We start from the raw sequence: 25196 nt of genomic DNA, 5'->3' as shown, positions 1-25196 counted from the left end.
TAGTAATCAAACCTTCTCTCCATTAGCTCCAAGAAGAGATTTCAAGGCTTACCAGTCACTAGACAAGCTTGCAGGATAAAAGATCACAGCAGAAACTTAAGTGTCCATGTCCACCTTGTTATTCTCCTCTCCAGGGCAGTTAAGATGCTGCTTTGTTTCAGTGAGCTGATAAAATCCTCTGCTTTCTGAGAAGAGTCGAACATCATCTGCTCACCGTTGTGCCGTAGTGTAATTATCGCCGGATAGATGAGAAACGGCTGCAGACCCAGTGCTGTCATCCTCCTAATGACTGGGTTGAAGTTCTTTCTCCTGGCAGACGTAGCTGGACTGAAGTCAGGACAAAACAGCAGCGTGACATTATCCTGCATATATTTCACTGGGTATGCCTGCCGTGCATCCTTCAGGATCGCCGATCTGTCTTGCCATTTCAGCACATGAAAGAGAAGAGTACGCGGCCGCTTGGAGTTATTTTTTCTTCCGTCATAGACGCAATGAGCCTGCTCAATCTCAATATCGCGGCCTTTCAGTGCAGGAATCCACTTGGAAAGATTAGCTTTAAGGAAGCCGGCTGCATCGGAGCCTTCTGCCTCCTATCCTCACGTGCAGCTGCTTGAACGGAATCGACCCGGTCAGGTCTCTGCTTTGCCACGATGGCTAGCTTTTCAACTTCTGCTTTTAGCTCTTTTACAGAATTGTTGGTTGCTTGTATGTCCATATGTAGGTCACGCAATGCCGGGGTCAGTACAGAGTCTATCGCATCTTTTACTGTCGAGGCCACAACTGAATCCAAAGTACTTTGCTGCTCTTTAAGTGCTAGCTTGATACCATTAGCAATGGCGCCGTCAAGATCCTCTTTGGTTCTGGTGGAATCTTTGAATTTTCTTTATTGGCGATTGCTCCATCTCTCTCTTCCGATTGTCCTTGACCGTTGAAGTACTCATGATGGAAGAGATAGAGAGTGGTTCGAAATTTACTATCAGGATTGTAGAATATTTGACAGTGAGCAGAGTGAAGGACTGTGCGTGCACTGCTGTCGAAGGGTCACATGATCTCTCCCGTTAGCTATAACTTTTGTATATGTAATTCTGGTTGAAGAAAATCTACTATAGCATCGAGAACCATGACGCATGTGTGTGGTGCTGCTGACGTAGAACATGCATGCACTGTGCCTGGTTTGCGGGCAGAGGAATGCATGTGCATGTGTCGTGGTACTCTCAAAAATGGTGGAGCACCATCACTTGGAGAAGAATTGCTGAATAAACTCATTATTTGTTTTCTTTGCACCCAAAAAGTATTCTTGTAGCTCTGTAAAAGTATGGTTGAACCACTGATGTCACATGGACTATTTTATTGATGTCCTTACTATGTTTCTTGGTATGGGAACATTTGCATCGCTCTCTATGGAAGGTCAAATAGCTCTCGGATTTCATCAAAAACATCTTTTGTGTCCCGAAGATGTACAAAGGTCTTACTGGTTTGGAATGGCATGAGGGTGAGTAATGACAGAATTTTAATTTTGGGGTGAACTACCCTTTAGGAAAGATATATTGCAAGGGTATTCAAATCCAATTTTAGAAGGTTAAGGTTTTCCTAATTAGGGAAATTTGAGCTCTAGTACAGCATAGTAACAAACATGGCATTGTCCATATTATGATTTGGGATAAATGTTATATTAGATGTTTTCAGGAATATTATTTGATATTAAATGAGACCAATCAGGTCTGTTTTAATGAATCACAAGCAACTTTATTTTGACTGTGAAAATGGGCACTGTACAGGCTGTACTGGTGTTGCAAGTAAGCTATTAAGAAATTAAGTTCTAAGCTGCATCAAAGAAAGCCACATTTTCTTCCAGTTTAGTTAATCAACTCCATTTGTACACTTACAGCATTTACCCATTTGCTTCCTGTGAAATCATGGAGATATTTCTGAGCAAGAATGAGTTCTGTATGGTCCGCAGCAGTTGTTGTCTGAGAACAAAATCATAAAAGTAAGCTGTCAAGTTAACCATCACCTTCTATATGAAATTACAGTGTTTACCCACAGAATTGGACTGTATTTGTGGCGGCATATATGCAAATTCATTCTCTGCCAGCAGGAGGTGCTTTTAGAGCGCGGAGAAATGGCAGTTTCCCCAGTAACACTACACAAAGCAGTGCTCCGCTTACAAACGCTGCTTTATCAGACATTACATGCAAGATGAAATGAAAATGACATCCAAAATTTTCTGAAGACAGTCGGTTTCCTTCAGAAATACAGTGATAAAAACACCCGCACCGTGTTTTGATTTTGAAACGTGCAGTGCTCGTTTATTCAACGAATTCAAATCTTTTTGAAGAAGTCTATTTGTGGCGGTCAGTTTTGATATCGTGGCAGGTCGCCACAAATAAATCAATATATGGGAAACACTGAATTAGTATGGCAAGTCATATCTTTGTCACTGGGTTTGCTCCAAAAGTTTGAAGAAGTGGCAGGCCTGGCTCCAGAATCACATCACCGAGGGAAATATTGAAATTAGTGAGGATACTCTAGCCTTAATGTTTTGTGCGGGTAGAGCAAATTTTCTCCTAAAATCACTGTCACTGACACTGTTGTGCAGTAGTAAGTCATCATAGCTGGCATTGACCTCTGAGAGAGCCTCTTATCAATTTCATTTTTTTGTTGTTGTCGTGACCTCAGGATACATTTCTCCCAGACTTGCACAGAGGACAGACTGGTGGAAGGTGCGGTGGTAAGATGATACGTCAGTGTGATCCTCTTTTCAATGTGAAACCAGTTTCCTCACTCCTTCCTATTATGGTTGGGTTTCCATCTGTGGTGATTTTGGCACCGGTTTCAAATCTATCCCTCTTTTTGTAAGCATCCCTTTGATGGCCTCATGGATTTCCCCTCCTCTTGTGTGTGTGTGTGTGTGTGTGTTTATGTGCTTCAAGAGTAGTTAAACCCAGCAGGGTTTTCACCGAATTGTTTCTTTGTTTCATCATCAGATGAGAAGAAATGCATGATGAGGCCATTCAGAATGCACTAAGAACTTCAAACATGCACTCGTGGATATCTCTTATTGGGCTTTGAGCTGATTTATTTTTCTCATTCTTGGCTCTGTTTTCAAGATATGTTTACTCAATGACTGTTTCGTGTCATAGTGAGGATTCACGTTGGCACTTTTCATGAGTGCCATGTACTGTGAGCATAAGGTACATTGTTTTTTTTAACAACTTGTTCCAACACATCTTTCACCCTCTCAGATATTGGTGCACACTGGATGAAACGTGGATCTTTTTCAAAACACTAATTTTACGAGAAGTTGGATAGGATGGAGAACTCTTCGTGAGATCCGTTTGCATAAACTCATGCTATTAAATGGGTTGTGGTTTTCTTCGCTGCTGGTGAGATGCTGCACTGGGTCATTTGTGTTTTAAAGCTGTCTGAATTTAATTTATGAACTGCAATATCATTTGATGCTTTTTAGTCCGTATTGACCTTTTGCTAGTTCCAAACTGAATCCAGTCTGCCATTTGAGTATGACAGGTGGGCCTATACTGAATGTATTACTGAAGGTGCAGAAGGAACTAAATGGAAGAGTAGCGGTTGGACTTTCTTACCTGAGCTGACCTAAAATAAAGTAAAGAACAGAGTGTTTGCATTACACAATGTTGGTATAACAAGCCCATACTTATTTCCCGCTATTCAACAGTTATACAACCCTACATGTTACCCCTGAGCATATAGGCCTAATGTAATGATGCTATAATATCTTAAGATATTACAAATAACATATATAAAACACATTATATTTAAAAAAACATGCTGTCGTTTTTTTACTTAAATGACAAGTCATGAGACAGTATCCAGGCAATATTCCAGTTGTTCCATGCCATACATATCCCACCGCAAGACTCAAGTAGTGAAGACAAAAGATGTGAAAAACTGACACATCCAATAGCTACATGAAGGCACCGCATTGATCCTTTAAGTGGCTGAGTTGTGGCTGCAGCAGACCACACATTTCTGTTTGCTAAGAATAGATGGCAAAGACTACAGCGAGTACAGGCTCAACAAACCCTGACCGTGTAGGGTAAACGTCTTGTTTGATTCTGGAGCAACATTTTAATCAACCAATCAGTTTTGAGGGACAAGTTTAAAGTTTGTTAAACGTAGGCTTAAAATCAGTGTGGGGTGTTTCTACATCGTTGTTATTCCCCTTTCATTTAAGTTATGATTAGGTTTATGGGTAGGGATAGGTTGGGGCCATGATTTCGGGCAGGAATGTTGATGCAGGTGGTTGGTTCAAAATTTGGTATTTACAACACTAATCCAATATCCTATTGGATAAACAAATATAAAACAGCAATTTGCAGTACTTGTTCTTGTGGGTTACTTATTTGTGGGATTCATTCCAAATTGTAATAGGAATTATATATACATTGCAATTTTGGGTGTATGAATGTTGCTCATTTAAGTGGATAATGGGACACGTGTAGAGTAAGAATTTTACACTAACTAGTGAAAATGATTTATTTGCCCCTGCATAGGCATCAATTTGCAATTTGCTAGTAGGTCATTAGGTTATTTTTAATATTTAGTATTACAACTTGTCGGTTGTACTGCTTATTTCACATCTTATAATAGGGATGTAGGTGTATTTGGACACCTGGAGAGGTGAAGCTACAATCCGTGTGTAGAACATCTTTATTTATTTTTTTATTGAAATGAATACTGTTTGTCTTATTGTACATTGAAATTACAGTATAGAAACACTATTGCAGAAGTTACCACAAATGTGTTGTATTTGTTTGCATTGCTTTCACCTATCTGTCCATCCCAGACTAGCCTTCAGTATTTTTTTCCTTAGCTAAGGTATATTTTGTGCTTTTTTTGTCTTAATTACCATGGGAGAGTAGAGAGGGGCATGGGATCAGGTTGCCCATAGCACTTTTGCACAATATGTAGGAGTGCACATGATAATGGCTCCAAAGCCTACAGTCATATTTTCTTTTAAAGTAAATTTGACAGCCTGGATGTAAGTTTTAAATCAGTATCTAGCTGAATTATGAATGCCTGACCACCTAGGTATAGAAGTTTGGGTCACAATAAGAGAAACCAGTCTTTCTCCTCCTTGAGATTTTACAACCTTGGGTGATGAACCGAAGATTTCAATAGACCACGGGCATCACATCATGGGCATTTTTTGTGCTAGTAACTGACCTGTTAAACCTGAACCTAAACTCTTCAGTTTATAGTGAGGCTTGCTTGCTTGCTTGCTTGCAATGTAAAACTGCTTAAAGCTGATGTCCACATAAGATGTTGACTCTCAGAAACTTCTGATACTGGCTTTGGGCTAAGCTGTTAACCCATTACTTGTTACCTGAAAAATACCTTTGAAATTAACTGCAATGTACCAAAGTTTGGTCCGAAAATGCATAATTTGCGGAAAGCATGTTTCTTTTTAATTATTTGAGTGAAACACAAAATGGTTTCAGTACCAACAAAATGTTATGTGGTGTTGTTTCTTGATGGTGCCTGGCAGTGCTGCTTCATTCCTCTGAGCTATCTGGCATCCCCATATTCTGTCTGGCATTGTTTGCTGCTGCAAGCATTCTGTGTACCCCAACAAGCACTGCTCTTTTCCCACCTGACTCAAGCACTGGAAAAACACTAGCCTATATGATGTAGTTTACTTTTGTTTTTCTTGGTATTCTTCATAATGGTGGTAGTAGTAACAGCTACTACTGGTCCTCATGTGATCTCAACATGAGGGAGCAACCCCTACATGTAGAGTAGGCCACTTTTTCTAGGCCAATAAAATAACTGGAGCCTTTTTAAATATTATTTGTCAGAGCAGCATTATTTCTTTTTAATGAGGAAACCTCACTTTGTCTGACTCCAAAATTACAAAAAAGGTTTTTCACTGATGATGATCTTTACTTTTGTGAAACCTAGTCCAAACAGCAAAAGCTGCCCAAGCTCTTAGATTGCATACTTAATGCTTCCATACCTTCAGATCACATTATTTCAGTGTTGCTGTTTTGGCAAAATGGTGTTGCAGTACTACTACATAGTTATAGTTGGCAGTAATGTGCAAGTTTTGTTTTTTTTCTTTGAACATGGGGATCTTTTTGCTCATTTATTCTAGTTTATGAAAACAGTGATTTTGTTAGTGATCGTGGTTTGTATGCTGATTTCTGAATGGATTTTCTTTTTCTTTATGCAGGTCTTTGGTCAGATCAGCTATAATGTTCCCACTGATATGTAGTGGATAATTGTGGTGAGCTTTTCATTTTCTCTTACTGCATATTTTTACTTATAAATGTGTGCTTTTTTGGTAATCACATGGACATTTGTCTTTCAGCATTAGGAGAATTAGCCCATGGGAGGAGAACACCAGGATGGCTCAAACATGGAATGCACTTCAGCAAGCACAGATTCTCTCTAACCAAAGCTCGGAAAATTCTATTGGAACTATGGACTGTAATGGAATGCCAGTGGAATCGGACGAGAACTTTGCTCATGAGATAGAAGAGTTAATTGAGAAGGAGAACTTTTCAAGCATGATGGATTTGCAAGACATTTCTGAATCAGACATAAAAGACTTGGAGTCTGGTTCTCTGCAGCACACATGCTATGAATCATCTTGGCAAGAAGTAATGAGTTCAGATGACCTTGAACAAGATAAGCCAGGGGATGAAGGAGAAAATATTGTTAGCATGATATCCTGTCCCTTGCCTAACTCAGTAGAGGTTGAATCCATACTGGAAGCACATTCTGACAAGGCAATATTAGTACCTGCTTTTGAGGCAAATGATAATCTTGTCGAATATTCAGATATTAGCAGCTGCTCTGACACAGAAGGAAATTTTGATTGCAATTTGAGTTCATCCATTGATGTTACCTTGGGTAGCAACCAGGCTGGTCAGCCTTCAGAGGAAGGAGACCTGAATTCAAGTATGCACTTATCTTCTGCTGAGGTCTGCCATAGTATTGTGGAAGCAGGTATGACTGAAATAAATCAACAGCTGGACACTGGACCTCCAGTGACCACAGGTGAGAGCAATGAAAGTGTAAACCATACTGGCAGTGACTGTAGTGAGGGGTCACTTCTTACAAATGCAGAGGTTCCATCTACAGAAGTACAAGGTTTGGACAATATGAATGGTGCAGTGCCTTTGTCAAAAGATGGGCAAACTGAGGAAAGGGAAATGACTTGTGATTTGGAATGTTTTTTGGATCACTGCAAAGAGCTTGGTACCTCTCAGGGTGGTTCCAATTGTGCCTCAAATCATGCAAATATTGATACTTCATTGAATTTTAATGGGGATGAAAACATTTCCTCAACCATAGATTCACTAAGTGTTTTCCAGTTGGAAAGGACAACCCCAGATGCTGAAAACACATCATCAGAACCTGAACTTGAAAAGACATTTGTAATTTCTGGTGATGGAAAAGGTGCACTTGGTGACTACCAATTTGATGTAATGAACCCAAATCCTGAAAATACATCCTCAAAGCCCAACTTTCAAGAAACAATTAAGAGATCTGGCAATGGAAAATATTCTCTTGATGGCTGTCAATTGGAAAGCGATCAACCAGGTCCTAAAATCAGATCCTCAAAACCTGACTTTCAAGAGACAATTTGGGTAACTGGACATGGAAATAAATCTATTGATGGCTGTCAATTGGAAAGCAAAAAAAACAATCCTAAAAGCACATCCTCAAAACCTGTCCATGGAAATTCTTCGCAGCTAGAAGGACAGAAATTCTTTACATCTGATGATGAACAAGGTGAGCGAAGTAGTTTTGGGTTCCTTGAGTCTTGTTTTGGTTTAAGAAGTACAGCGAAGAACACTGAGGAACTGAAACACCCGGAACCTGCACATGTAAACAAAGTCAATGAGTGCAGTCTGTTTAATCACACTGCCTTTGAATCTAAAAATAAAATGGATGAGGGAACTGATGCACCAGAAGATCCACCAATACTCAGTTCAGACCAAATGTCCAAGACCTCCCTAGATCCTGGACAGCAAAAATGTCTGACTGGCAATGGTACCATTACAAACAAAGATTCTTTATCATATTTAAAGACCCAAAAGAGAAAACTGCAGCCTGTTGTTCTCCTTAAGACAACTGAGAAAAGAGCTTGTAATGGAAAAAAATACCATTGCTTTGAGTGCCAAGAGTCAACACAAAGTGTAGATGAACTAATTGAGCACTACCACTGCATGCATTCTCTCCACAAGTCTCAGTATGATCTCTCTTGTGAAAGTTACTTCACTGGTGGTACATTGGCTGGAGAACACGTCTGTGGAAAAGTCGAGCTTAATGACAAGAAAAAATCATCCCCCTCGTATACCAAAGTGCTAACTGGGGAGAAAGCAAAATTCGTGTGTAGGTACTGTAGCAAGTCCTTTGTTCGACAAGCTTATTATGAAGAACATGAGCTGAAGCACAGAGTTGTCACACATCATAGATGTGACTGTTGTGGATTATACTTTCCTAATGCTCACAAATGTCAAAGTCACAAGCGTAAAGCAACATGCACACCTTTGATGCTAGACCCTTTTTTACAGACTGCAGATCATTCAGAATCAATCCATGAAAAGAGCGACATACCAGACATGGTTGAAACAGTTGGCTCTAATGTAGAAATTCGTAATTGCTTTGTGAAACTAATGGATGTGTGCAAGACAAGCCAATCACCTGAACAAATGCATTGTCAAGTTTGTGGCAAGACTTTCAGGCTCAGAGCGCAGTTGAATGCACACCTTAGATCACACTCGGATGAGAAGCCCTTCAAGTGTGACAACTGTGAAAAAGCATTCAAATATACCTGGAATCTTAACAAACATAAAAGAGAGCAGTGTTCTGAAAAGATTGTCCAACATGAAAAATCTTCAGTTCCAGATAGCAACTTCCCACCAAAGTTTAAATGTCCAATCTGTTTTCGCATTTTCAAGTACTCCTACAATCGGACACGTCATTTGCGTCACCAGTGTCTCAAAGAATACATGAAAAAAGGCAAAGGAAGGATTGGTGACAAGTATCGATGCCCTTTGTGTAAAGATATGTTTACTGTGGCCGGCAACCGCAATAGACACATTAAGCAAACTTGCATTAGGCTTAAACTCTATAGAGCCAAAGGAAAGGTAAAGAACAGAAAAGAGTTAGAGGAACTTAATACCAAAAAAGAAGACAAAGAGTCACTATTGACTATGTCCATACAAAAATCATCACGGTACAAATGCACTTTCTGTCCAGCTGAGTATTCTAGCAAGTCTGGTTACTACAGCCATCTAGCAAAGCATAAATTGCTTGGACATGACAAAAAGGCAGTCAAACACAAACATGGTAATGCTCTTGATTTGAAAAACTCAAGCTCTGCTGTGGAAAGACCATCTAGCCAAGAAAATGCTGACAAAGACGCAAGACTTCCTTTCTCCTGTCGCTTCTGTGGAAGAGCCTTCGCTTCATCTGACTCATTAAAAAAGCACTTACGACTTCATAAAGGAAACAAACCTTTTCGCTGTTTAGACTGTGGTAAAAATTTTGCCAGGCATGGACACCTAATGGCTCACAAAAATGTGCACAGGCGGAATGTACAGTGTTCTGTTTGCTGGGAAGTTCTGCCGTCTATTGGAGATTTGTTAAAACACAGACAGTCCCATCCAAAAAAAGGCATGCTTAAATGCCCTGATTGCCCTTTGCAATTCAAGTTTCCAGTATTTCTGCTTCGACATGTGGCTGTGCATGAGAGGAGACGCAAACTTAAGGAACTTCTCCCTCCAAAGGACCAAGCTACACAAGAAGAAATTTACAAAGAGGAGTTCAAATGTGGTCTCTGTCAAGAAGCCTTCGTTGACTCAAAGGCATTTAGCGAGCATTGTTTAACTCATATGCCTGGACCTTCTGCATCCAAATGTCAGTTCTGCAAACGCCATTTCTCAAGTCGTGCTGGACTTATTCGTCACATCCGCCTTCACACTGGTGAAAAGCCTTTTCCATGTCTGACTTGTGGCAGGCACTTCCATAGAAAGGAAGTTCTTAAATTGCATCAGGAAAAATGTACAGTGGAGCAACCACCTCCATTACAAACATCAATTACCAAACAAATACAGGCAGAACATAGTGTAGACACTTCAAAAAAGACCAACAAAGTCTATAATTGCTCATACTGCCCACATTCATTTCGTTTTCCAAACAATTTAAAACTCCATGAGAGAGCCCACTTGGCCAAGACAGTTTTCCCTTGTTCAAAGTGTGGGAAGTTTTACAGGAAAAGAAAATTTAAAGATCATGTTGAACTCTGCAATGGAGACAAGATCAAACCTGCTTGCAGAAAATGTGGGAGAATTTTTACTAGAAAAAACTACAGAAATGGTCACGAAAAGCAGTGCGGCAAGCAGAACAAAGCTGAAAGTGAAACCGAAACGGGAAAAGGAACAAATGAGAAGGGCAAATTTAAGCAGCAGTGTCCACAATGCTTTAAATGTTTCAGATCTAGCAGTTTCCTCCAGAGACACATATCCCTTCATTCAAAGGAAACTGCATATACATGCATGCATTGTGGACAGAAATTTGACAGTGAGGATCGATACTTACAACATGAAGCTTTTTGTGATGGTTTGCTCAAGGAACGTAGATTGGAGAGTTTAAGAGGATCTGAGAAAATTAAATCAATGTTTGCTGAAGTAAAAAATCAGAAAGAGGTCACTGTGGTTCCTGGAGAAAATGGTGAGACATTTAAGTGCAAATTTTGCACTAAATCGTTCTTGAGGGCCAGATACCTAAGACGCCACATTCTCACTCATACAGAGGTCAAGCCTTACCGGTGCAAGACTTGTGAAAGTTGTTTCTCACGCTATGATCATTTAAAACTGCACCAAGCCCGCTGCAGAGGAAAGCGACAACTTGAGGTACGAGTTGAAAAGATGAGTCTCGACAGCTTGAGCACAAGTCCCCAAAGCAAAACTCAGGAAGATGGTGACACATTGCAATGCAAAGTTTGCTCAAAGCAGTTGTCCACCTCGAGTGATCTGAAGCGCCATATGGCCATGCTCCACATTACCGATAAACCTTTTCCCTGCAAAAGATGTGGCCAAACTTACAGTTCTAAAAAGACTTTGAGGAGGCACAACCTCACAATCAGATGCAAAAAGATTTCAAAGGAAAGCATGCTGCCTGCCAAGAATGATGTTCAAACCCAACCATGTAGAGAAACATCCAAACTTCTGCAACGTATACAGGTGCACTATATGAATAAATTTAAATACCAATGTCAGTATTGCCCTCGACGCTTTAAACTATCGGGACAACTGAAGGTACATGTACGTCTTCATACAGGGGAAAAACCATATGGCTGTGCCAACTGTGGAGAGCATTTCATCAGAACAGACTATTTGAAACGACACTTGTCTAAATGCAGTGTAATGGGAGAAAATCAAGAAAAAATTCTTTGTGATAAGTGTGGTGACCTGTTTACCCGGGACGCACTGTCTGTACATCAGAAGACGTGTGTCATTAGCTCAAAATCATCCGGATCATCTCAACCAGTAAATAAAGACAAGAGCCCCACCAAGATAAAAGGTTTTTCCTGTGCTAACTGTAGTGACCGATTTTTATTGTTCTCACAGCTCCAGCAGCATTTTTTAGCGAAGCATAGATCTGATCAGCCACAAAGTAACGATCAGCAGCAACTGGTATCAAGTCACATGCAGGTCATAAAGCAAGAGCAGGTTGATGAGGGGTATGGGCAGAACCAAGAAAGCAGCACTCAGATAAATGCACGAGAGCGACGTGCGTGTTCAAACGCAGACCTTATCAAGCCTCTTAAATGCCCACAGTGCAACATGCGGTTTTCCAGAAGCACTGGCCTGGGTATGCACATGCGCATACATAAGGGAGTGTACCCTCTTTCTTGCACAAAATGTCATGTTGGTTTTTGGACCAGAAAGACTATGGAGAAGCACAGGAGAAAATGTACAGGTCACACACTTATCTCAAATAATGGATCTGCAATGGAAAGTGCAGGTGATTTAAACGACACTGTTCTAGTGTTCAACAAGGGTTCTAATACAACAGGAACTGGAGTACTACAGACTAAATTCTCATGTAAAGATCAAGACCAGGAAAATGATGGCGAGAAAGGAGATGTGTCTTTTCACAAGTATCAGTGTTCTGAATGTGATCAGAGTTTTACCGATGGACTGAGACTCATAAGTCATTTGGAGGAACATGGCCGCGAGGATCAAGAGCGCAGATCAGACATCCACAGATGCCATGTGTGCAATAAAGTCTTTGCTCAAGCTGGTATATTGCAAAGGCATGTGAAAATGCAGCATAATGAAAAGATGAATAATACTTGTAAAGTTTGTTTGAAGAGTTTTCGTTTTCCATCTGACCTGGACATTCATAGATCCTGTCATGACCCCAGTCGTCCCTTTGCCTGTAACAGTTGTAAGATGCGGTTTTTGACTGCTAAAGCCCTGACCATTCACCATAGGATGGCTCATTTGTATGCACAACCACCCAACTCAAAAGAATCTAGTGTGAAAGCAAGAACGGAGCAGCCTGAAGTATATAGGTGTGAACCATGTGACAAAACCTATATGTTAAAAAAGTCATACATGAAGCACTGCAAAATAAAACACAAAGAGGATTTTATCAAAACCCTCGCTGATAACGAATTGAAAAAATCTTCTGGCAGTGCAAGTCAGGAATCAGATGAGGAAGACTCCAGAAATTTTGAAGATGAAGATGACAGCGACAATGACTCCGATTCAGCACCGTACTTTCCTTGCCATGTTTGTGGTAAAACATTCTTAACATCAGAAAATCTTGAGGATCATCAAAGATGTCATCTTGGCGAAAAACCCTTCGAGTGTGAAGAATGTGGCAAGTGCTTTTTTCAGCACGCGAACTTGCAACAGCATCAGCGGTGCCACAAGTCAGAATTTCAGTGTCAAATGTGCGGTAAAGGTTTTGTCTCGCTCTTCAGCCTGCGTAAACACAAGCAAACGCATATCAGAAAGCGTCCTCACCGCTGTACAAAGTGTCACCTGAGCTTTACACGCTCAACAGAATTGGCTGAGCACATGGTTACCCACCGTGATGAAAACTTTCCATGTGACCTTTGTGATGAAACCTTTTCCTGCAAAACAAGTCGGGCGGAGCATCGCAAGATGCACACAGAGCAAGAAGAAGAGCTTCCACCATTGATTCCCCCCAAACCACCTCAAACAAAGCAAGTGACCCCTGGCATCACAAGTAATGTTGAGCAGTACAAGTATCGCTGTGGAATTTGTCAAGTAAGATTTCCAGATCCAGAACAGCTCTCGGAACATGGCTGCAATCCAGCAAAAGAGCGGCCATACTCGTGTCCTGAATGCAACAAGCATTTTTTACACGGTTCACACCTGAAAAAGCATCAGCTCAGCCATCAGTTGACGGGACCCCGATCTTATCAGTGTAATCATTGCAGCATGAGCTTCACCCACCACCACCTTTTTCTCAATCATTTACGAAGCCATGGGAATGAAAAAGCTTCCAAGGACACTAACTTTCCTACCAGTGAAAAGATGAGCCGTGTGGAACCTGTGAAGCGTGACAAAATTTACCAGTGCCCCATATGTCCAGAGAGTTTTTACCAAGCTTTGGACCTTGCAAATCACCTCTCTGTTCATTCTCACATGTGCAGTGTTTGTAATATGACTTTTCCCACTAAGAAAGACCTTGATGAACATGAACAATGCCATTTGACTGCTGCTACTCAGTATGAATGCACGGAATGCGGAGACAGCTTTCTTGGAAGTGATGTTTTCCGCAAACACCACTGTGGTAATAGAAATGTGACCTTTTCAGAAAAGCACCGTTCAGAGCCATCTCTCTCTTCCTCCAAGAAGCAGAGTTCAGGCACTAGTTTTCAAACGGGTGATGAAGAAGAGGAAGAGGTTGATGTTGGAGAAGACTTCATTATTTGTCCTATCTGTAAAAGACGGTTCTCCTCCAATAGCAGTTTAATGGAGCATCATAAAAAGCATCACGAGGATCCGCGTCCTTTCAAGTGCTTGGTTTGTAAAAAAGGCTTTACGAAGAAACGGTATCTTACACAGCACCAGCAGATACACAGTGAACGCCCTTACCAGTGTGAAGTGTGCTCCGAATCCTTTAAAACAGAGCCGGCTCTTGTGACTCACTGTAAAATGCATGATGCAAAAAGGCAACACCAGTGCCCAATATGCAGTAGAACCTACCTTACAGCAAATGATCTCGCAAAACATAAAAGAAAACATGCTGAACATCTAAACCTGAGTGAGGACAACCGAGAGTACCGGTGCGATATGTGCTATAAATCCTTCACAATGTTTGCTCATTTGCAAAAGCATCAAGAAACCCATGTAGGACAAGTGGTCTATGAATGCACAGAATGTGACAAAGCCTTTGCTTTTCTAAATCTTTTGGAGGAACATCAGAGGACTCATGGTGCTGCTTCTACAGAATCTCTTCAGTCCCAATCATCAACCCATTTTCCCTATCAAAGCTCAGTAAATGAATGAAGGTCAAATTACTGATGGCTCAGTTTCCTGCAATGCAGGTTATTCAAAATCATTCAGTTTTCTGAACGTTATTTGTTAAGATAAACTGTACATACAATTCATTGTTGTTTTTACTTAGGCCTAACTGCTTTTATCCACTTTGAAATATGATATTGGTGTTTTACCCTAGTTCAGAATTGGTCTGTTAATGTTCATGCAATCTGCTCTGTTCTACAGTTCTGTGAACTGCTCACTAATTTTTCTTTGTACAGTACTCAGACTGATGTAAATTTAATGTAATCTAGATGATGTGTGGAACTATAGGCATATGTGCATGAATGAAGCTGTTGGAGATGTTAACGATCCACAGTACAGTTCACAAGGATGTATAGTAAATCCTGCATCATTCCTCCAATTTTGATCTTGCTTTAAATATCCTTATGAAAGTTAGAGGAAATCTGTAGATTAATGTTAATGTTTCATAGTAATGCCCAGCCATGTTTTAAAAAAAAAAAAAAAAAAAAAAATTATGTAAACATTTAAGGTTGAGTTAAGGGGTTATTACACAGTTATATACGAAGTGAATGCCTTTTGAGTTAATGTTACATAAAAATCCAGATTTACCTTTTTCTTGAGAGGAGTCTAACTTAAATGGCTTCCCTCAAAAAATGTAAACTTAGGGCTTGATAATTCTGTATCCATTCTGTATGTGTTTTAATCTACAGTAGTGATGACATATATGCCTATGAAAACCTAATGTTTAGTTTTACTTTTATATGGCAATGTTGAGAATTCCTTCAACTAGTAAAAACATTTACATCTGTTTTGTTGTTTGAGCAGTTTCTTTCACTTTTGGAAGGATTTGAGGAAACCGGTCACAATGTACCACATTTTATATTCACTTAAATATAGCCTCACTGAGGTCATTAATTTATAATAAAGTCAACAGTCAGTAGCTTGCTGTGAATCTGATTGCAAGTATAAGCTTGTATGTTATACAGGATTGTTCTCATACTGGAAATTAGGTTTTGTAATAATGACTGGAGGCCAACCTCACTGTCAGGTATGTATGTGATTAAAATACCCCTCCATAGTGCCTGAAACCTAGATGGTAGTCCTAAAAGGGGTTCACCACTTACAAACAGTTGGGGGGGAAAAAAAAAAAAAAATGACTTACTCAAAAACATATATTAGTCTAGATAAAGTTAAATGATCTATAATGTTTAGTCTCCATAACCATAATTGGTAATAAAGGTCCAAAAATCAGCATGATCTGTAAAGTTTATATATATATATATATGTGTATGTATGTATGTGTGTGTGTGTATATATATATATATATATGTATGTATATACAGGTGCTGGTCATATAATTAGAATATCACCAAAAAGTTGATTTCACTAATTCCATTCAAAAAGTGAAACTTGTATATTATATTCATTCATTACACACAGACTGATATATTTCAAATGTTTATTTCTTTTAATTTTGATGATTAGAGCTTATAGCTCATGAAAGTCAAAAATCAGTATCTCAAAATATTAGAATATTTACATTTGAGTTTGAATAAATGACCATCCCTACAGTATAAATTCTGGGTATCTCTTGTTCTTTGAAACCACAATAATGGGGAAGACTTCTGACTTGGCAATGATCCAGAAGATGAACACTGACACCCTCCACAAAGAGGGTAAGTCACAGAGGGTCATTACTGAAAGGTGTGGCTGTTTACAGAGTGCTGTATCAAAGCATATTAAATGCAAAGTTGACTGGAAGGAAGAATTTGGGTAGGAAAAGGTGCACAAGCAACAGGGATGACCGCAAGCTTGAGAATAAAGTCAAGCAAAGCCGATTCAAACACTTGGGAGAGCTTCACAAGGAGAGAACTGAAGCTGGAGTCAGTGCATCAAGAGTCACCACGCTCAGACGTCTTCAGGAAAAGGGCTACCAAGCCACTTCTGAACCAGAGACAACGTCAGAAGCATCTTAACTGGGCTGTGGAGAAAAAGAACTGGACTGTTGCTCAGTGGTCCAAAGTCCTCTTTTCAGATGAAAGTAAATTTTATATTTCATTTGGAAATCAAGGTCCCAGAGTCTGGAGGAAGAGTGGAGAGGCACAGAATCCATGTTGCTTGAAGTCCAGTGTGAAGTTTCCACAGTCAGTGATGATTTGGGCTGCCATGTCATCTGCTGGTGTTGGTTCACTGTTTTCTGAAGTCCACAGTCAACGCAGCCATCTACCAGGAAAATTTAGAGCACTTCATGCTTCCTTCTGTAGACAAGCTTTATGGAGATGCTGATTTCATTTGAACCCCATAGAGAATCTATGGGGTATTGTCAAGAGGAAGATGAGAGACACCAGACCCAACAATGCAGAAGAGCTGAAGGCCACTATCAGAGCAACCTGGGCTCTCATAACACCTGAGCAGTGCCACAGACTGATCGACTCCATGCCACGCCGCATTGCTGCAGTAATTCAGGCAAAAGGAGCCCCAACTAAGTATTGAGTGCTGTACATGCTCATACTTTTCATTTTCATACTTTTCAGTTGGTCAAGATTTCTAAAAATCCTTTCTTTGTATTGGTCTTAAGTAATATTCTAATATTTTGAGATACTGATTTTTGACTTTCATGAGCTGTAAGCTCTAATCATCAAAATTAAAAGAAATAAAAATTTGAAATATATCAGTCTGTGTGTAATAAATGAATATAATATACAAGTTTCACTTTTTGAATGGAATTAGTGAAATAAATCAACTTTTTGATGATATTCTAATTATATGACCAGCACCTGTATATATGTGTGTGTGTGTATATATGTGTGTGTATATGTATGTATATATATATATATATATTACACATACACTTTGATGTTTTTTTTTTTTTTTTTACAGATCATGCTGCTCTTTGGACCTTTAATATTATCAATTATGGAGACATTGGATTAGGAATTTCAGCATCTCTCGGTTAATTACAGCCCCTACTGAGGTTTTTAATGTGTCTTGTAATTGTGAATCTATAGCAGCTATATCTACAGGTCAATGTGTCTACAGTATATGCCTCTTAAGACATTTGGCTCAAGATTCAGAGTGTGTAGTGAATCTGGCCTTGGTATTACAGTATTCATTAAAAGTAAAACCTCTGTCACCAGTTACTTCAGTTTTGCATTTCTTTTTATTGGATTGATTTAAGGAAATTTTACATATGGTTCCTCAAATAATCATCTTCTAAATTGTCAACTGACCAGATATATCTTGAGTTGACGATTTGTCATTGTATGTATAAATTTAATAATATAAACACATTTCCAACACAAAGCTAGCTACATCGTTTTGTTGACCTCTACAAATAAAATTATAGATAATTATGTAGATAATTGCTAAATCATTTTTTACAGTTTTCAAATAAACCATATAGCTAATAAAGAAATGTGTATATAGCTATTCAGTATTTTTGGTGTTTATCAAGTAATCCAAAATGGATTAAACCTACCTGTTATTAGTAATATTTTTTTATTTAATAAGGCAAGTGTAGTGTTCACCAGTCCCTCACACCAGTTGATGGCAGTATATTTAAGCCTTACATATGGGGAATGGGAGTGAGCGCTCAGAGATACTGCCCTCTATAGTAAACGGCGGGAATTACACGTCTCTACAGAAACGGTGCAAAATACATACCGCGTTTTCGGATTGAAAATAAATCACTTCTTTCATTAAAATCATGCAAGTTTGCAAATCGTACTTTCCCAAGGTGAGTGCAAGCTAGTAACTGTTTGAGGAATTTGTTATGGTTCGTTTTTATTTCATGCATACAGTCCTTAGCTCCTGTTTTTGTCATTCAATTCCCTTGTGCAGCACGCGAATGACATGTTTCGCATGCACTGAATCGCTCAAGATGTAGCTATAAAGCGCGTTTGATTTTGTAAAGCGATGTAATTCAACGTTGAGATGTTGCAGGCTAGTTATATGGTTATATCTGTTTATGTCTGAAGAGCGTGCTAAATCTGCAGCATCCATTGCATTGCTTGTTATTAGCATGTGTTAGATTATATTCACGCTCATTTTATAATTTCGACTAAAACTAAATCGACGAGTAGTCTGCAGATTACCCTTGTGTTGGGAATAATTGTTGTGAAACAGCGTTTATTTAAACATTTGAGTGAAGTTCCACGGTAAGTGACCAGGCCTATCAAAATTGAAGCATGAGCAGGCTTGCCAATTTTTCTGCCTCTATTGTTGCTACATTTGGAACCTTGGCTGTGTATAACGAATAACACTTTACTTCAAAACGAAAGCGGTGCAGCAATTTTGTTTGAACTAGCTGAGTTTTCTAAGGAGAAATTAGTTTTCTCATTTAAATATGCATGAAGTCACTGACAGTTGTATGTGAGAGGTTGCATACGATACGTGATTTTAAGAGATTTTTTTTTTTTTTTTTGTACCAAATATATAGGCTAGTTAAAATCACAGGTGCCGAGTTTTTAGAAATGTTATCTTTGTATTCATGATGCTTCTACACAAAGTAAAAAAGCACTAAAAAATACATGTCATGGATATCAAGAAATGTTCAGTATTTAAACAACATAACACAAGTTATGTGATATTGTTTAAATAATAATTATAATGTAAAAACTCATTGTTATTGTATTGAATATTGTTTTACTGTATACATTATATTTCAATTTCATGCATCCTAGAAAACAGAGTGAAGAGGGGGGTTTTTTAATTTATTTTTTATGCTAGTTTAATTTTTTCATTTCATCCGAAATGTGCTGAAATATAAAATTACTCTGTACAAAGTAATTCCATTTTTAGGACTGCATTACAGAATTGTCTTTTGTTTCGAAACATCACTGAACTCCCATGCAGGCAGTGTTAATTAATTACTGTAATTTAATTACCTTTACCCTTGAAATGGATTACTCTTAATTTTTTGGTCATTTAATTACAATTACTTCTGTTGTAATTACATTACATTAAATACTGTATACATTATTGAACAATTCTATATAAAATAATGGATTGACCATCAAAATTTTTAATGTTAAAATGTATGTTTATGATGTAACTTTCTCCTATTAAATACTAATGAATGGTATTTTATTTATTTGAAAGGATTAAAAGAGCAGTTTCATGTCTGTCCTTCTATTGTGCTGGTTGAGGCTGATATGGGATTTAAAACGTAATAAGTAATGCAATACTTTTTAAATAAAGTAATTAGTACAGTAATCTAATTAAACTGTTAATTTTTTTTTTTTTTTGTAACTAACCCGGAAGTGCTCACAGGGCCCTGAACATGACATCATATGTAAATACAACATTTCATGATTTATTTCTGAAGTGAAAACATTTAAACTCATGCTATGCCACTAATGTTGTTTGTCTGCTTTCTTTTTAGGAGATTCTAAACTATAACAAAAACGTTGGTATCACTTCTTAAATTAAACATTGGCAGAGGAATCATCTGGCGCCTACAAAATGCTTGGACTTCAAGAAACAAGGTCTACTGGAAGTCCTAAAACATACAGCTGTGTGGCATGTTCAGCTACTTTTCATAATTTGGCATCACTCCTGGTGCACCAAGCGTCTCATGCAAGTGAAATCTCTCAACAGCCAGAATCAGCACTACCTACTTGTGTCAGCTGTGGAAGCTTATTTGCAAGCAAGGATCTCCTTGAAAAACACCACTGTGTAATGTTGCCCACTCCAGCATCTCCAGTCCACACCTACATATGTGACTGTGGCGAGGAGTTTAGTGGACTTACAGCTCTTGAAGACCACAAAAAACAACATGGGTCAGAAGACAAGGTCAAATCAGATTTGGAGAGTATTCTAGTCATGCCAGATAGCAAAACATACTCCAGCCGTCCTGTCTCAGACCAAGTTTTTCACAGTCTTTCACCATCCCATTCCAATGAAAAACCCCTTGCACAAAGTCCACCTCTTAATTCAAACACTGACATCAAGGAGAACGAATCCAACGAATCTGCAGACATGGACAGCAACGAACCTGCAGACATGGATGGCAACGAACCTGCAGACATGGATGGCAACGAACCTGCAGACATGGATGGCAACGAACCTGCAGACATGGACGGCAACGAACCTGCAGACATGGACGGCAACGAACCTGCAGACATGGACGGCAACGAACCTGCAGACATGGACGGCAACGAATCTGAAGACATGGACGGCAACGAATATGCAGACATGGACAGCAACATCTTGAAGCCATCTGAATCCCACCCTGTGACCGAAGAGCAAGTGCAGTTACCTGAGCAAGACAGTGATGCTTTAACAACCTCCAACGTGGTAAACCATTCTGTGCAAGACGATGAGAAATCACCAGAATCTGGTGAAGATTCAGCTACATTTAATAAGAAATCAATCCTGAAGATGCTAGCATCTGCTTACACGAGTCATAGACAACCCATCCAAATGAAACAGAGGAACTTGCCGCCCAGAAAAGCTTCACCGAGAGCACCAATGCAACCTGCGATCACCATGACAATACCAAAACCCAAGCCACTGGAGAATCAATCAAAGATTAAAAAAGAAAACACAGTGGTCGGTGTGAAAACTGCAAAGATGTTGCCTAAGAAGAGCAAGATTATATCTGTGACACAAACTCTCTGTCCTGTAGTGGTTCTTGAGACTCGTCAAAAACTTTTTGGCCGGGACAATGTGGAAGGCAGACATCAGTGCAGACTCTGCCGTAGGGTTTTCCAAGACTTAGACACGTTGATAATGCATCATGCCCTGCATAAAAAAGAAAGAGTTAAATTTTGTCTTTGTTGTCAACAATTTGTGATAACCGTAATCTCCGTCCCAGAAAGCCATGTCTGCTTTGATGGATTTTCTAGAAACCATCAACCTTTGATGGGAAAAATGTCTCTGAAACCAATCAGCCCTACAGCTCAACAGGCAGAAAAAATGTTCTACTGTTCTTTATGCAAGCGTGGCTACACACGCATGCGCAGCCTCAAAAAGCACAACTGTCCGTGTAAAGCTTCTTTGAAATCCACGACCACTGTAGGCACCAGCGGTAATGTCAAACTTCAAAACTTGGAGGAGTGCAATAGAGCTGTCCTAAACTCGAAAACAAATCAGATGTCAACACAGCATATAAATATTGGCGTAGGCACAGAGCCGATAAAGATTGAGGAACAGAACACAGAACTTCCTATCGGCAAGAAAGATCAGACTGGGCTGAAGATGCAGTTGAAGGACCAGCTAAATCCCCCAAAAACCCTCGAGTCAGTCTTTGCCAGTGTTTCTAACTCCAAACCAACTGAATCAACTAAAAACTCTGTTGAAGTACCAGCCAACATAGTTGAAGTAAAACAAGAGGAAAGAGATAAATTGGTTGAAAAGCAGTGGACCATGCCTTTGGATGATGCGGAAATTGATGTACTGATAGATGTGGATCAAAACGACTCGGATGAGGATGATTTGACAGATTTGATTAAAGATGACTCTGATGAAGCTGAGGATGTTGTCATTGTAGAGCCTCATGAGGACAAGGAAATGAAGTCAGCAGGACCTAGTAATGGCTTTCAGGTGCATGTGACTAACAAAGGCCTGAAGAGGTTTGTTTGCAACGGGTGCCAGAGAAGCTATTCCCGCCTGTTTACTCTAAAGGAGCACTTGAAGATTTGTGGGGCAAGAAAGTTAAAGCAGCAAAATGTTACATCATCTAATACAGCTGGGCCGATTAAAAGGTTTCCATGTCCTCAGTGTGGTAAGTTCTTTAGCCGCAAAGACAATATGAATATGCATCGAAGGAAGTGCCATCCTGCAACAAACACTGATTCAGTAGTAAGTAACAGAACCATGGAGCCTAAAACACCTGCAGCTCAGGAAAACTTATTCGTCCTGTCACCATCTACAGAAAACCAAGCAGTCCGACAAGAAATCACTCAGAATACTAGCACTAACAGAAACTGGGGGATCATGTCACTTCCGTCTGTGCTCCCAAGAAGAGTGACGTGCGAATGCGGAGCTTCGTTCACTTGTCCTCGACTTCTCTTCGAACACCTGCAACAGCATGCGCAGGAGTCCTACATTTGTCCACACTGTGGTGAGAACCTGCAGTCCTGGATGGATTTTGAAGCACATCAGCAGTTGCACCAATCTCAAAGCTCTGCAAGTGAGCAAAGAGCTGCCCAGCAACAGCCTCATTCATTTTCCCAAGCGCTACCATCACGAGCTCCGACTCGGCCGCAACAGTCTCAAGGTTTTTCTGAGCATAACATAAAAGCCCAACCGCCTGGACTCTTGGCACCTCAACATTTGAACAACAGGCCATTTCCTGAGGCACTGACTTGCCATAAATGCAAAAAGAACTTCAGTCTCCGCAGTTCCTTGTTAAGACACATACGGTTGCGTTGTACTGGCGATACTGCAGGTCAGAAGAAACACACCTGCTCTCGTTGTGGTACAACATTCCAAAGCCCATTGATGCTTAAAGTTCACATTCAAAGCAATACCTGTAAACCCGCATTTAAACCTATTCGGTGCCCGGTGTGTGTGCGTTGGTTCAGTTGTCTAGATGGGCTCAAGAGACACCTGGTCTCACACAGCAGGCAATCTGTCTTAACATGTCAGATTTGTGACCAGAACTGTCCAACCCCTCAGGCACTCGAGGAGCATAAAAGAAACGTTCATCGAATCAACAGCGGAATGAGGCCAGCGAAGGATGCACAAGAACAGTTGCATCAAGCAGGTGCACAAACCAGTCCATCTACTCCTTTTCAATGTCACATTTGTCTTCGCTACTATCCAAAGCTTCAGTCCCTGAAGGATCACTTGAGGAAAGTTCATCGGCCTAAACAGCCGAAACAAACTAATCGGAGTACCGTAGAACCGGTCCGTTCTGGACCGTTTCAATGTCAGATATGTGACCGCTCCTATCCTAACATCAAATCTTTGAAAAACCACCGAAGAAGAGTGCATCATATTGTGGGTGGTGTGTTTCTGCCATCAAAGGGAACTGAGCAAAACATCACTCCCAGTCAGTTTCAGTGCCACATTTGCCCATGCAGCTATCCAGATGAACAGTCCCTCCGAAACCACAGAAGGAGGGTTCATCATATAGTGGAAGGTCATGAGCTGTCGAGGGGAATCGCTCAACACAATCTATATAAATGTCAGATTTGCCAGCGCAGCTATCCTGACGCAGTGTCCCTTAGAAATCATAGGAGGAGAGTTCATCGCATATTAGGGCCATTGCCTGAAACACCACCATCACCACCACCAACAACAACAACAAATAATGACACAGAAGATGCTCTAGAGCAGAAACCGATACCTTTCCTGTGAACATCTGCTGCTTGCCTTTATTGCTGTATATGCAATCAAAATGATGAAAAAGAAGTCATAAGGCAACACCTGTTGAGTACATTATACCATTTAGTAGTAAAAATGATTTTGAATAGTTAAAGTTTCATATCTGATCAGTAGTGTAACAGGTTTTTATGTCTTGTTAATACATTGTTCAGCTTCCTCTGTATTTCATTGATGTTGCCTTAATTTAATTCATCTATTGAATACAGATTTTTTCTTCTTCAAAACAAACAGAAAGATTTTTGGCGAATGCACTGTATAAATGTAAAATAGAACAGTTGATAGCTGTTTTTAAGGTAGCCAATGTGTATTAGTGTACTGTACATTTTGATGTAAACATGTCCTACGTTGCATCAATAAACACAATAGTGACACATTTCTGAGTCTCCAATAAACCAATAACAGGTGTGGTCATGCACACATGTTCATTTAAGAGGGTTTTATATTGTGCTAAATGTTGCTATTAATAGTGAAACTTGCTGGACACATCTAAATGATAAAAGATTGATTTGGTGAGCTGATTAAGTAGTAAATCTGATGGAGGACTGAACAAATAAATACATGAGCTGCTTTAGGCAGAGTGCTCAGTCAACAATGTAAAATTTGCATTTGATACAAAGCCTCGGGAGGGATACAAAAATGTCAGAATTGTGTTTTAATTGTCATATGTGGTAGGAGTTCTTTAGTGCTTGTGTAAAGATTATTTTGACAACACTTTCAATACAAAGTTTCTGTATGTTAAATTTAGTTTACACAATAGCAAACATGAAAAACAGGTTTTTACATTTTGCAAGGATAAAATAAATTCTATATATACTAGTAGGCCTGCATTTTTACCATACAAATAAGTAAAATAATATCAGTTCGTAATCTGTATTAGGAACAAACAATTAACTTTGATTAATACATTATGTAAATATTGTTAATTGTTTGTGATGCCTGTTAATGATACTCATTTCAACACGATACTCATTTCTGTGTAAATGAAATGCAGCATCAGATCAGCCCTAATCTTCTCTTTGTCACGACATGTACAGTAATTTTAATTGCCATAATCATTTATAGTTTCATGTTTTATTTAGAAATTCATATTTTCATGTATAATTTCATATTTAATTTTAAACCATTTCTGCAGGAGTAATTTGTTTACCATGTGTGTCAAAACACTTTGTTTTATTAAACATTTTAATGTTGTATTTTTTTAAACTGTTAATAAAAACGAATAAAATTCATACCTATACCCAGCCTTTATATGCTATTGATGGTATGACTTTCATCATATGTTGTGCGTTAAATGCTGTCTAACTAGAATGAATTAACATTTAT

General features: G+C 39.3%; 2 protein-coding genes across 5 annotated transcripts in view; both read left to right on the top strand.

Moving 5' to 3' along the window:
• The window catches only part of znf1035 (zinc finger protein 1035), a 43266-nt gene extending 27918 nt beyond the window's left edge, over nt 1-15348 (top strand). The window contains exons 1-3 of one of the 3 annotated variants that reach the window (XM_058748229.1): nt 2708-2731; nt 6212-6265; nt 6350-15348. In XM_058748229.1, coding sequence (XP_058604212.1) covers nt 6387-14546 — 8160 coding nt within the window. In that variant the 5' untranslated portion in view covers nt 2708-2731; nt 6212-6265; nt 6350-6386 and the 3' untranslated portion in view covers nt 14547-15348. Of the gene's footprint in view, nt 1-2707; nt 2732-3306; nt 3387-6211; nt 6266-6349 lie in introns of those variants that run through there. The other 2 variants (XM_058748230.1, XM_058748228.1) reach the window with 2 other exon arrangements.
• A 2784-nt stretch (nt 15349-18132) lies between these two features.
• On the top strand, nt 18133-25024 carry im:7147486 (uncharacterized). Of its 2 annotated transcripts, none has more exons than XM_058747663.1 (2): nt 18133-18276; nt 19924-25024. In XM_058747663.1, exon 2 carries the CDS (start codon nt 20004-20006, stop codon nt 23844-23846), a length of 3843 nt encoding a protein of 1280 aa, XP_058603646.1. In that variant the 5' UTR covers nt 18133-18276; nt 19924-20003; the 3' UTR covers nt 23847-25024. The 2 variants fall into 2 exon arrangements, with proteins under 2 accessions (XP_058603646.1, XP_058603647.1); XM_058747664.1 differs by lacking the exon at nt 18133-18276 and adding an exon at nt 18423-18697.
• The last annotated feature ends 172 nt before the right edge of the window (nt 25025-25196 follow it).

This window comes from Onychostoma macrolepis, chromosome 16 (genome assembly GCF_012432095.1).
Source record: "Onychostoma macrolepis isolate SWU-2019 chromosome 16, ASM1243209v1, whole genome shotgun sequence".
Lineage (NCBI taxonomy): Eukaryota > Metazoa > Chordata > Actinopteri > Cypriniformes > Cyprinidae > Onychostoma > Onychostoma macrolepis.
This window is presented reverse-complemented; position numbering and strand designations above follow the sequence as displayed.

Coding starts and splice junctions, on each gene's coding strand:
- im:7147486 (XM_058747663.1), top strand. CDS start 20,004: ATGCTTGGACTTCAAGAAACAAGGTCTACTGGAAGTCCTAAAACATAC.